This window comes from Stylophora pistillata, chromosome 4 (assembly GCF_964205215.1).
Source record: "Stylophora pistillata chromosome 4, jaStyPist1.2, whole genome shotgun sequence".
Classification (NCBI taxonomy): domain Eukaryota; kingdom Metazoa; phylum Cnidaria; class Anthozoa; order Scleractinia; family Pocilloporidae; genus Stylophora; species Stylophora pistillata.
In genome coordinates this window covers 18,290,552-18,301,995 of record NC_142522.1, presented here as the reverse complement: position 1 = coordinate 18,301,995, position 11,444 = coordinate 18,290,552, and the positions used below count along the sequence as shown (strand labels likewise).

Genomic DNA, 11,444 nt, shown 5'->3' with positions numbered 1-11,444 from the left:
CAGTACTCCATGTAAGCAAGAGTCACAGGACAATATAGTTGTACTTACATGACACCCTAACGTGACGATGACGAAATAATTTTGGCTTGATCAACAGACAGACGAGTTGATTTCTGTGGATTATGAGCATTTGAAAGAGATGCCAAGTATAACTGATATTTTCAGATTATTATTTGGGTCGTCAAAGGAGCGACTTGACACTAATGAGTTACCAAGGTGGGTAGAAGCCTATAAAATGAACGAGAACTTCGTGTATCGTACTATTTATTCTTGTGTAGCGGTTTCACTTTCAAGAAATAAATACGTGCGCTATTACCTCAACTTTTTCTTGGAGATATACTTAGCTGGACATAACCATAGTCTTTTGGTTTTCATAGTTTCATTTACTACTAAAAACCGTAACCTGAATTACTATACTGTATATGTAGCAACCAGGTAAATCAATGAACTGCAAATGCAGTGCAAGAAATTAATTAATTTAAAATAAATCAACTCTCAATGATAATTCTTGTCTCCGTTTTTGACTGCTCTCAATCTAGAGACATTCAGCAGGATTTTGATAACCTGTATGGAAGGAAAACAGTGCCTCACTGGGAGGTAGAGCATCCAGATTATCATGAAGAATGGATAATATATGATGGACATAATCCAGAGCAAGGAGGTCTTGAACACTTTTTTCATTCTAGTCAGAGTGATTTCCTACAGGAGTTTGATCAGATGTTTCAGAACATTTTTGGAAGATTTCTTGGTGATTTCAATCTACCTAGCCAAGGTTTGTGTTAACATTTTACTAATGTTAGTGATTGATTGATAAACTGAGGCGGCTGATTTTTAGATGAACACAGATAAACTCACCACTGCTATGTAATAGCAGTCCTACACGTCTTTAGATTTTGCCTTAAATCAAATTTCTCTTTCCCTTAAAGCAACCATCTAAGGACCTCATGGTGCAATTGGTTGATCAGTTGAAATGCAATATGATTTCGATAAGGTGCCTCCTCTTAAAATGAATTAATGGAGTATGTTTAGAATTGACTAAGTGCTGTGAAAATTTAGCCTGAATGTCAATTCAGCATCGAGGACCTGAAGTTAATGGGCATTTTTTCAATCGCATATTTCCTTTCTGGTTATGGCAGGAATGCAACACACTCCTAAATATTTTAATGCTAGAACTTAAACAGACCTAATTACAATTAAAAAAATCAATTGGAATACAGAAAAATGTTGAAAAACTTTCAAAACATGAAGCTTTTTTGATTAACACTATGCAGGTACATTTTATAAGACATTAAGTTTGGTACCCAGTGAATTTGATGGAATGCTATTTGGTTCCATCTTTTCCCTGTTTACAGGGTTCCTCCACCACAGTGGAGAAAACATTAAGATGGCTTATAATTTCATTGGAATCTGCATTTAAGAGCTTTCATAGTTCTTTTAGTAGTGATTCTTATTTATAGAGATTTGACTTTGATTTAAGAATTGTTGCGGTTTATTGTAAGTTATAATTATATTAATAATGTGTAATGTTTTGAAGGAAGTTGCAAAATTCAGTTTTTGTAACCATATAGCGACTAAGAAGTTCTAAACTTTCTTTGTCTATAACAGCCACACCACCTCGTTCACCCTCAGAAGGACCACAAGAGAATATTTTCCAACACCCCAAATCCCTAAGGGATAGAATGCTTAAAGGACCTGATACATCTCAGGGCAATGATAACCTCGATGATCAGGTAATTCACACTCAAGTATTACTGTTAATTTTGAACTGATTCAGTTATGTTAGTCAGATATACAGTCAATCAGTAATTGGAATCCACACTCCTACAGTGTACTTTTAAGAAACTTAATTATTGAAAGAGGGTAATGTGGTGTTAGCAACTGAGTTGATAAATGTAAATTGGCCACCGTGACGAGTTTCTATAGCTGACATTTCAAGCTGTAGCCCTTCGTCAGAGCAAAACGAAGTATCAGCCTCAGAGATTCTTCACGGTGGCCAATTTATGCTATCAACTCAGTTGATAAAACCAAATTATCTTGTAGTACCTCCCACCAATACAACACCGCAGTTTCTGTAGAAACCTTACCCGGTCATTTTCATGAAATAGGGCTGTTTATATTTTTCATTGTCTCTTTCCTTACCCCTCTCCATTTGTGTTGCTTTGATTTAGCTTGGAGGCAGTCAGTTGGATGGTCATCTCTCTCCTCCTTCTTCTTCCATGGTAAGTCAAATAAGAGTACACTTGTCTAATGTTATCAAAGAATGTCCTTTTGATCTGTGGAGGAAGGGAGAGAGGGTGCAATGAAACTCTTACTGTAATTATAGTGTTAATAAACTGGGGTGCAAACATGAATTCACCATCACACTGCTGTTACACAAGCTACATCATAAACTATGTCAGTCACTTCACTTAAAGAGGTTACAAAATTCATTTTCAATTGATGAGCGGGGAGGGGACTAGCAGTAGATCATATTACATGTTACCAGACAGTGTAGGTTGATATCTTAAAGTGGGCATGGACTAAACTTTGTTCAATTTGCAATGGTTGTCTTAACCAAGGACGTAGCAAATATGTTAAAGCTATCTGTTGGTGTTTTAAGTTTGACAGTCAGAACTGTCATGTGGGAGAGAGGAGGTATGGCTATGATAAGGTGTTAGATTTGCCTGGCCATTTCCAGCATCTATGAAGCCAAGGATAAAAAGGGGAAAATGAAGTCATTACTTCCATTGACAACTCCAAAACATCACCAATCTTCTCTTTATTATTTTCAGTTTGGTGATTTCTGGAGATTACCTTTTGCTGGATTGAGGTACCCTGATCAAAGAGCTGACGTAGGTGTGTAGAAACTCATTAGGCAGTCTACTGTATATTTAAACTTTCTGAACAGGGGGGTATACAGGGGTTTCATTAACGTTTTCAGCAGGAGGGCTACTGGTTTTCACAGGTGGGCAAAACTTTTTGAACTGTACTTCTTTATAAGATAAACTTTCCTCTAGATGGTCAAACCAGCTGGGTAAAACTGTCCTCATAACAGGTCAGTTTGTCTGGTGCCCAGGCCCTTAATGAAACCCTTGGGGTATTTTAATTTCTCAGGCTTTTAGACTAAGGTAAAGGGTGTTTTCAAGAGGGAGGCTTCCCAAAGAGAAGGGGCTCATTAATTGATGAAATCAAGCATAAAAAAATAAAAGAAATAAAAAAATCTGGCAAGCCAGGGGTATAAATGGATACTGGAAAATTTTCAGGGAAGTCTAATGAAATGCTGGGGTAACCTTTCAGTGGACTGGCATCCCATCCAGGGGGGGGAGGGGGGAGGTAGTGATACTACCAATCATTTCATGCTAAGGAGATCAGGATGAACTCAGGCTGGGTGGGCCATTAGGCTAGGACAGACTCTACCTTTTTTACACCCTTACTTCTCTTTAAGACCTTGATAGTCAAGTTGAAATGGGAACCCACAGCTGGGTAGGCCATTAGGCTAGTACAGACTCTACCTTTTTTACACCCTTACTTCTCTTTAAGACCTTGATAGTCAAGTTGAAACGGGAACCCACAGCTGGGTGGGCCATTAGGTTAGTACAGACTTTACCTTTCTTACACCCTTACTTCTCTTTAAGACCTTGATAGTCAAGTTGAAATGGGTACCCACAGCTTGGATGACATCCTTGCTCAGAAGGAGAATGACCAAGGAGGATGGCATATCTCACCATCATCATCATCGTCTTCTTTTTCAAGTGTAACTATTGTGGATTCAGATGGTGTAAGTAGAGTAGTAAGTGTCTTGTGTGTATTCAGGCCTGTTTATTACATTTTACTTATATTCATTTTATTTTCTTCTGTTTTTTAACATTCTCTGTCTTATTTTTGTATAACATTTTATGGATTAACATGTCTGACAGTCCAGCAAGAGATTTGCACTTTGTTAGAATTCAATGAAATGTTTGAAGCTATTTCTACAATGTGGACACAAATTCATAATCAGCATCCATGTTATTTCTTGGAATTCAACTCTATCATACCATGTGACAAACATACATACATACGTATGATGCATGATCCTCGCAGTAGATAGTGCTATTTATGCAATAGCGAAAGTCAGACCTGAAAAAAATCAGGCCTGTACGGGACTTGAACCACTGACCTCTGCGATACTAGTGCAGCGCTCTACCAATTGAGCTAACAAGCCAACTGGGAGCAGGCCGTTAAGTTGATTCGTAATAAACCCGTGAAAGTGATAAATGAGATACAATGAATATATGAAGATCATATATTTTTTTCAGGTCTGATTTTCGCTATTGCATAAATAGCGCTATCTACTGTGAGGATCGTGCATCATACATATCTAATACCGCAGTTCAAAATATATGATTTTCATATATTCATTGTATCTCATTTATCACTTTCACGGGTTTATTGCGAATCAACTTAACGGCGTGCTCCCAGTTGGCTTGTTAGCTCCATTGGTAGAGTGCTGCACTAGTATCGCAGAGGTCAGTGGTTCGAGTCCCGTACAGGCCTGACTTTTTTCAGGTCTGATTTTCGCTATTGCATAAATAGCGCTATCTACTGTGAGGATCGTGCATCATATGTACCTAATACCACAGTTCAAAATATATGATCTTCATATATTCATTGCATCTCATTCATACATACATACATACATACATACATACATACATGCATGCATGCATGCATGCATGCATACATACATACATACATACATAGGTTAATTGACTACTACTCCCCATAGGGGCTTTTCAGGGCCAATTCCCACCCATCCCACCCAGGGGAGGACATCCATCACACCGTAATCTCATGTGTGGGAAATTAACATCTCCTACCCCTAACCCTGCAGGAGACGGGGCCTAAGGTTTATTCGTCTTTATCCGAGAAGACTAGAATATCTATCCATTTCTTGATTTTAGAAAGGTAGCAAATTCTCCTTACTTATTTGAAGACCATCAGTATTGGTTCGGCCGGGGCTTGAACCCTTGACCTCCCGCACAACACAGTCCAGTGCTCTAACCAATTGAGCTAACCAGGAGGCAGTTGTAATAAAAGTGAAAAATATTGAAAAATTATGTGATGAAGCACACATTTCTATTTATTATAATAATAATAATGCCAACAGACACCCTTACTAACAATTGTAGAATCCCTTGGAAAATCCTTGGGAAAACATTAAGAAATTTTAGACAAAATGCTTTTCTTCTTGGTTGTTATTGTTTTTTTTTTTCCCATGCAGAAATGATCTACAGGGAATCTCCTTGAAGTTTTCATGTCTGATTTTCTGGTCATAGTTGTTTTACGCAGGGCTCATTCAAATCTTGTTGTCATTTAACAGAGATCTGAAATCTTTTCAAACTATGTTTCTAGATATATCTTTTGATGTTATATTATATTGTCTTGATGATTGCACCACAGCCACTTTTTGTGTAAACTTGAATTAAGCACTGTGTTTTTGAACTGTTCATACTTGTTTCTTTGTTCTTTTCTTAGATGCAAGATAAGTGGCTATTAGGTAAAACAAAGTATTTGTCTTCCTTTTCTTTTTGACAGATTTCTGAAACAAAAACCACAAGAAGAGATTATAATGGAGAAGAAGAGGTAAAATTTATTCGCTTTGCTAACTGGTTAGTTTTTACTCTTTCTTCCCAAGTTGTTGCATTATCTAACAAACCCTCATCCTCCCCAGGATGTTTCATTATTCCAGCAGACAGAAGCCTTTAAGAAGAATTTTGCTCCAGATAAATTAAAACAAATAATTATGAAACTAAACACATTTTGAGATTCCACAGAGTAGCCTAACTTTTGAAAGTTGTGCTAAAAATTCCACTACAGATGCTGCCATTTTGAATGCTGCTCTGCAACCTGGCCACCTACCTGTTATTTAAAAAAAAACTCTTAGTACACTTTTCCCATCTTGTACAACTTTGTTTGAATAATTAGGAATTACACAGGAAGATAGATAGAAGAAAATTTTATCATATATTTTTTAATTGACACAGAAAAAATTGGTTTCTGGAGCATGCCTATCCTTTAAAAAGTCTGACATCTGCCAACTCGTACTCTTGGAGTAATAGCTCATGAGGTTTGCTTGATTTTCTGCAGGTGACCATAACACGAAGAATTGGTGATCAGCTGCACACTGTTACAAGGAGAAAAGACAGTTCTGGGAATGAAGAGACCGAGGAAGATACAGTTAACATAGACAGAGGTAAGCAACTGTGTGCAAATCAGCAATTAGTGCCTCTACCAGTGCAGGAGGCCTTCCTTGTTCGTCAGGAAGCTATGAGGGGAGTAGGGTTGGCGTAGTGGTGAGAGCGCTCATCTTCCACCAAGGTGTCCCGCGTTCGATTCTCGGACCCGGCGTCATAAGTGGATTGAGTTTGTTGGTTCTCTACTCTGCTCCAAGAGGTTTTTCTCCGGTTACTCCGGTTTTCCCCTCTCCTCAAAAACCAACATCATTTGAATTTATTTAATTTAGAGTTTATTTGGATTTACACACACCCCACAAGCTGTTCAGCTTTAAACATTATCGTGTCTAAATAAAGGTGTTATTATTATTATTATTATTATTTAATTACAAGATCAGCTGTTGGGGTTATATTAAAAAAACCATCACCATTATTATTTTTGATATGTTTCAACGGTTCCTGTTTAAGTCTCCTACGTTACTGTTAATTTGTGATGTAAGTCTTATTTCACTGATGGCTTAAATTTTGACAAGTGTAATGCGCTTTTGATCATTACATGTTAAAAAGCGCACTATAAATTAATAAATTATTATTATTAATGAAATCCACTCTATACTTAATAGGCAGGCGCGGTCGGCACGATTTCAACGAAAAGTGGCAAAATTCTAAACGAAGTGGAGGTATGTTTGTTTCTGCCTTTTGATACTAATGATCACTGGGTTCTTTCAGTGAAGCGAGGCGCGGCGCGTAAACTTTCCTTTTTTTACTGATTTTTTTTTACTGGGCGAATGACCTCCGAAAAGCAGGGACTATTTGTAGTTTATTTCAGATATTTCAGAGATTTCAGAGTCGTGAACATGTCGGGGCCCGTTTAATATTCTTCGCGCTGCGCATAACCGAAAATGATTTCGTCCAATGATGAATGACAATTATATTTCCATCATACGCGATCATCAATCAACAACTGCTGCTTCCACCAAACACTGTGTCTGAATCGCTTATTGCAGTGTAACAGGAGTGAACTCTCAAAAACTTTGCTCATTCATGGATGAATTCCTTGACCTTGTTTTTTTATTTATGGCTTCTATTGGCAGAATCGTTTCCACATTTGTCAGATGGCAGTGCCTCAAACCCGCAGTCGTCCTTGTTCTCCATTGTGGAGTCCCTTATGGAGGACTTCTTCCCCAGACGAAGATAGCACTTTGGAATTCCTTACAATGAAATAAGAAGTGTTTTGAAGTCTCAAAAATCACGCACGGAAACTGAGAAAGATCGTGGTTAAACGGGAACGACAATTTTATTGAAATCTTTCACATTTGTTCTGAGAGTTTTCAAACTTCCCACAAATTATTTTCAAATGACAGTTCAAAGTAATGTGGGACTGGAATAGCTTTACCTTTCTTCGCTGAGCACCACTTTCCCAACCAACTGGACACACAACTAAAACCAATCGTGACTTGTTCGGTCATTCTCGTTTTTGCGTGTCATGAGGCTTGCTTCTCATTGGCTCCCTTTGATAATTTACCTCTCCCTAATTTGCTTTTATGATTGACTACTACTACATACTGTTTTTATGATTGACTACTGCGAGGATCGTATATCATATGTGACTACTGTTTGATTTCTTTGTATATGGCTTCACGATGCTCAAATGAAAAGCGCCCTATGCAAATACAGTGCTGTCGAAAAATACACTTCCTTTACCCATACAAAATGTGATCCTCTGATAAACACGGTGACGCGGGAGAAAAAAGCTATATGCTTAAATAAAACGCCAATATGGATAAAATTTAGGAAATTGCATATTTTATTAACTTGTAAACTTTAAGTCTGATTCCCTTTCAGACCATGGAAGCTGTCTTAATTACCAACAAACAAGATAACAACTGTGAAAATTTAATGTTTGAGAATTTGATCCACCAGAATAAAGGAGAACAGAACAGGGTAACTAGTGGCTTGTGTGAAGAGTATATGAAATGGTTCTTTCCTTTGCGACAAACGTTGTGTTATAATCGTTTCCCTACCTTTCTAAACTTCTCCAAGAAGCTTTACTCTACTGTATCAATATCACCCATGATCCAGCTTTACGAAAAAAACATTGGTATACGTCATACGACCAGGCGTTGGGTCAAAATGACAGGAAAGGATGACGAGGCCAAGGTATATTATCATATCGTGAATTTTTTCTTCCTTGTCGCAGGCTAAGAGCCACCTTGTAACCTGTAAATAACTACAAATCGTGGGCTACCGATGCGATACACCGTCAAACCGTTTCAGCGACAATAAATTCCTGCTCTTTCGTGGTTGTGCATGCTCACTATGTCATCGCAAATGATAACATGGTTCCTGCGTTGGCCGTGCCGAAATTCGGCCATTTTTGTAGGTATTTCAATGCTCTTTGAAAGAAACTGGAAAATGTTTATCTTTAAATTGCTACCACGAACACCGATCTTGCTTTGTTTGACACAAATACTAAATAAAATGTTTATTTAAACGAAATCCTGATCATAGTATTTTCAAACCCCCAATAATAAGTGTTTCGACTAAAGTGCACCGAAGATGAACAGGGTAACGTGGAAAGTGGTGAAGAGGGAAAGAAATGTAGACAATATAGAACGACACGTAACAAGAACTACTGGGTGATCAGACAAGCAGATTAGAAAACAACAAAAGGGCAGTAAAATCAAGCGAGCAACAGATCCTTTCATGGTGAACCATTTACGTGTTTAGTGCCGTGAAGCTACCAGGAAGGTTTGTTGATAGCGGGTCTCTATAAGGTGAACCGATAGCCGTAAAACGGCCAAAAAATTTAGCCGTTAGGCGTAAACATTGAAAATTTTAATCGATAGTCGTAAAAATATTTAACAGTAAAAGACATTTCTGGTAACAACAGTTGAATAATATTAACCGTTAGACGTAAAAGCCATCACCTCACTGAGACCGTCTTGATACATAGCATGAACTATTTCAAGAGGTGGTATTGGGATTAGCGTTAGAGTTGTTAATTAAAAAGACAAGATAACGAAGACAATAGTAACAAACATTTTTTGAATAAAGGCTGATAGTTTCGAAAGAAACTGTTTGGGGCTGCGTCGGTGGGAGTAACGAAATAATTTGGATATATCAACAAAGTTGAAATGGTAAATTGGCCACCATAATGATTACAAAAGCTGACGTTTCGAGCGTTAGCCCTTCGTCGGAGCGAATAGAGGAATTGTGGGTTGTGTGTGCTTTTAAAGGCAGAAAATGGAGCTACGTTATTGGTGGGTGCATGGCAACGAGAAAAACATGAATAAATTAGTGGAATGAAAAGCGTTCATTGATCCCTGTGGGATTGAGACTGCCGGTTTGAAAGATGATTTCAAATTACTTCAAAACGATCCAGAGACAAACACTATCTTTTCGCAGCCTCAGCTTATTTCATTCAAACGCGACAAAAACATAAGCAATTTTTTGGTCAGAGGTTCTTTTCAGACTAATGACCAACTAGGCACTTTTAAATGGGCCCGTGCACGATGCAAAACGTGTCCTTTCATTTACAATACTGAGAAAATATCGGGACCCAAACGATCCATTAAGATCACCGATTACTTCACGTGCACCTCCGCCAATGTAATCTATTGCATAACTTGCACTTATTGCAAAAAGATATACATCGGCGAAACAGGCAGAAGACTAGGTGACCGATTCCGAGAACACCTTCGAGACGTGGAAAGGAATGACAAGGACACATCGAAACCAGTCGCTAGACATTTTAATTTAGGTAGCACGGAAAGCCGTAAAGCTCTTGAACAAAAGCTCATCTTTCAAACCGGCAGTCTAAATCCCACAGGTATCAACGAACGCTTTTCATTCCACTAATTTATTCCTGTTTTTCTCGTTGCCATGTTCCCACCAATAACGTAGCTCCATTTTCTGTCTTTAAAAGCACACACAACCCACAAGAGCCAATTTCCGAATTACCCTTAGCCTCATTTTCAAAACGAGTCCTGGTGCTCATCCTTTCATAGGAAAAGTTTTCATTCACATGCAAATTAAACTCCTTTTCACAAGAATAGTTGAGCACCAGGCCTCGTTTTGAAAAAGAGGCCAAGGGTAATTCGGAAATGGGCTTTTCCTCTATTCGCTCCGAAGAAGGGCTAACGCTCGAAACGTCACCTTTTGTAATCGTTACGGTGGCCAATTTACCATTTCAACTTTGTTGATAAATCCAAATTATTTCGTTACCCCCATCGACGCAGCCCCAAACAGTTTCTTTAGAAACTATCAGCCTTTATTCATTTTTAATTTGGATATATCAACAAAGTTGAAATGGTAAATTGGCCACCGTAACGATTACAAAAGCTGACGTTTCGAGAGTTAGCCCTTCGTCGGAGCGAGTAGAGGAATTGTGGGTTGTGTGTGCTTTTAAAGGCAGAAAATGGAGCTACCTTATTGGTGGGAACATGGCAACGAGAAAAACATGAATAAATTAGTGGAATAAAAAGCGTTCGTTGATCCCTGTGGGATTTAGACTGCCGGTTTGAAAGATGAGCTTTTGTTCAAGATTTTTACGGCTTTCCGTGCTACCTAAGCGTAAGGAAAGACCGCAGATTGCCATATGTTGCTTAGAATGATTGGGTAAATTAAAACGTCTAGCGACTGGTTTCGATGTGTCCTTGTCATTCCTTTCCACGTCTCGAAGGTGTTCTCGGAATCGGTCACCTAGTCTTCTGCCTGTTTCGCCGACGTATATCTTTTTGCAATAAGCGCAAGTTATGCAATACCTTACCATGGCGGAGGTGCACATGAAGTAATCGGTGATCTTAATGGATCGTTTAGGTCCCGATATTTTATCAGCGTTGTGAATGAAAGGACACGTTTTGCATCGTGCACGAGCGCATTTAAAAGTGCCTAGTTGGTCATTAGTCTGAAAAGAACTTCTGACCAAAAAATTGCCTATGTTTTTGTCGCGTTTAAATGAAATAAGCGGAGGCTGCGAAAAGATAGTGCTTGTCTCTGGATCGTTTTGAAGTGATTTAAAGTTTTTAAGAATGATGGATTTAACTGAGTGGTTGTGAGGGTGAAACGTGAGAGTGAATGGAATGCGGTCGGAATCTTCCCTATGCGACGTTTGTAGTGCTGAGTGTCGATCAATAAGTTGGGCGCGGTGGTAACCCGCTTGAACGACAGAAACAGGGTAACCACGTTTATCGAAGAACTGGCACACTGACTCTGATTTGTGGTGGAAATCAGGTCATTACTACATAA

The 11,444-nt window shown here is 38.5% G+C and overlaps 2 protein-coding genes across 5 annotated transcripts; one reads left to right on the top strand and one right to left on the bottom strand.

Moving 5' to 3' along the window:
* Positions 1-52: 52 nt before the first annotated feature.
* Positions 53-8,146, top strand: LOC111325656 (uncharacterized). 4 transcript variants are annotated; one of them, XM_022929503.2, is made up of 10 exons: positions 56-216; positions 540-772; positions 1,606-1,730; positions 2,169-2,219; positions 2,772-2,835; positions 3,615-3,769; positions 5,557-5,604; positions 6,109-6,214; positions 6,818-6,874; positions 7,289-8,146. In XM_022929503.2, exons 1-10 carry the CDS (start codon positions 140-142, stop codon positions 7,390-7,392), a joined length of 1,020 nt encoding a protein of 339 aa, XP_022785238.2. In that variant the 5' UTR covers positions 56-139; the 3' UTR covers positions 7,393-8,146. The 4 variants fall into 4 exon arrangements, with proteins under 4 accessions (XP_022785255.2, XP_088612063.1, XP_022785238.2 ...); XM_022929511.2 differs by having other exon boundaries at positions 57-216; positions 3,615-3,757; XM_022929520.2 differs by lacking the exon at positions 6,818-6,874 and having other exon boundaries at positions 53-216.
* An 871-nt stretch (positions 8,147-9,017) lies between these two features.
* LOC148732699 (uncharacterized) lies at positions 9,018-11,430 on the bottom strand (the record flags this gene model as incomplete). Its single annotated transcript, XM_088757889.1, has 1 exon — positions 9,018-11,430. A coding segment is annotated over one exon (765 nt), but the record flags the coding sequence as incomplete, so codon positions are not given.
* Between the last annotated feature and the right edge of the window lie 14 nt (positions 11,431-11,444).

What these genes read in the sequence shown, in the direction of transcription:
- LOC111325656 (XM_022929503.2), top strand. Translation starts at nt 140, where the DNA reads ATGCCAAGTATAACTGATATTTTCAGATTATTATTTGGGTCGTCAAAG. An exon ending in GACACTAATGAGTTACCAAG is followed by an intron (nt 217 to 539) that starts GTGGGTAGAAGC and finishes CTCTCAATCTAG; the next exon opens with AGACATTCAGCAGGATTTTG. An exon ending in ATTATAATGGAGAAGAAGAG is followed by an intron (nt 5,605 to 6,108) that starts GTAAAATTTATT and finishes GATTTTCTGCAG; the next exon opens with GTGACCATAACACGAAGAAT.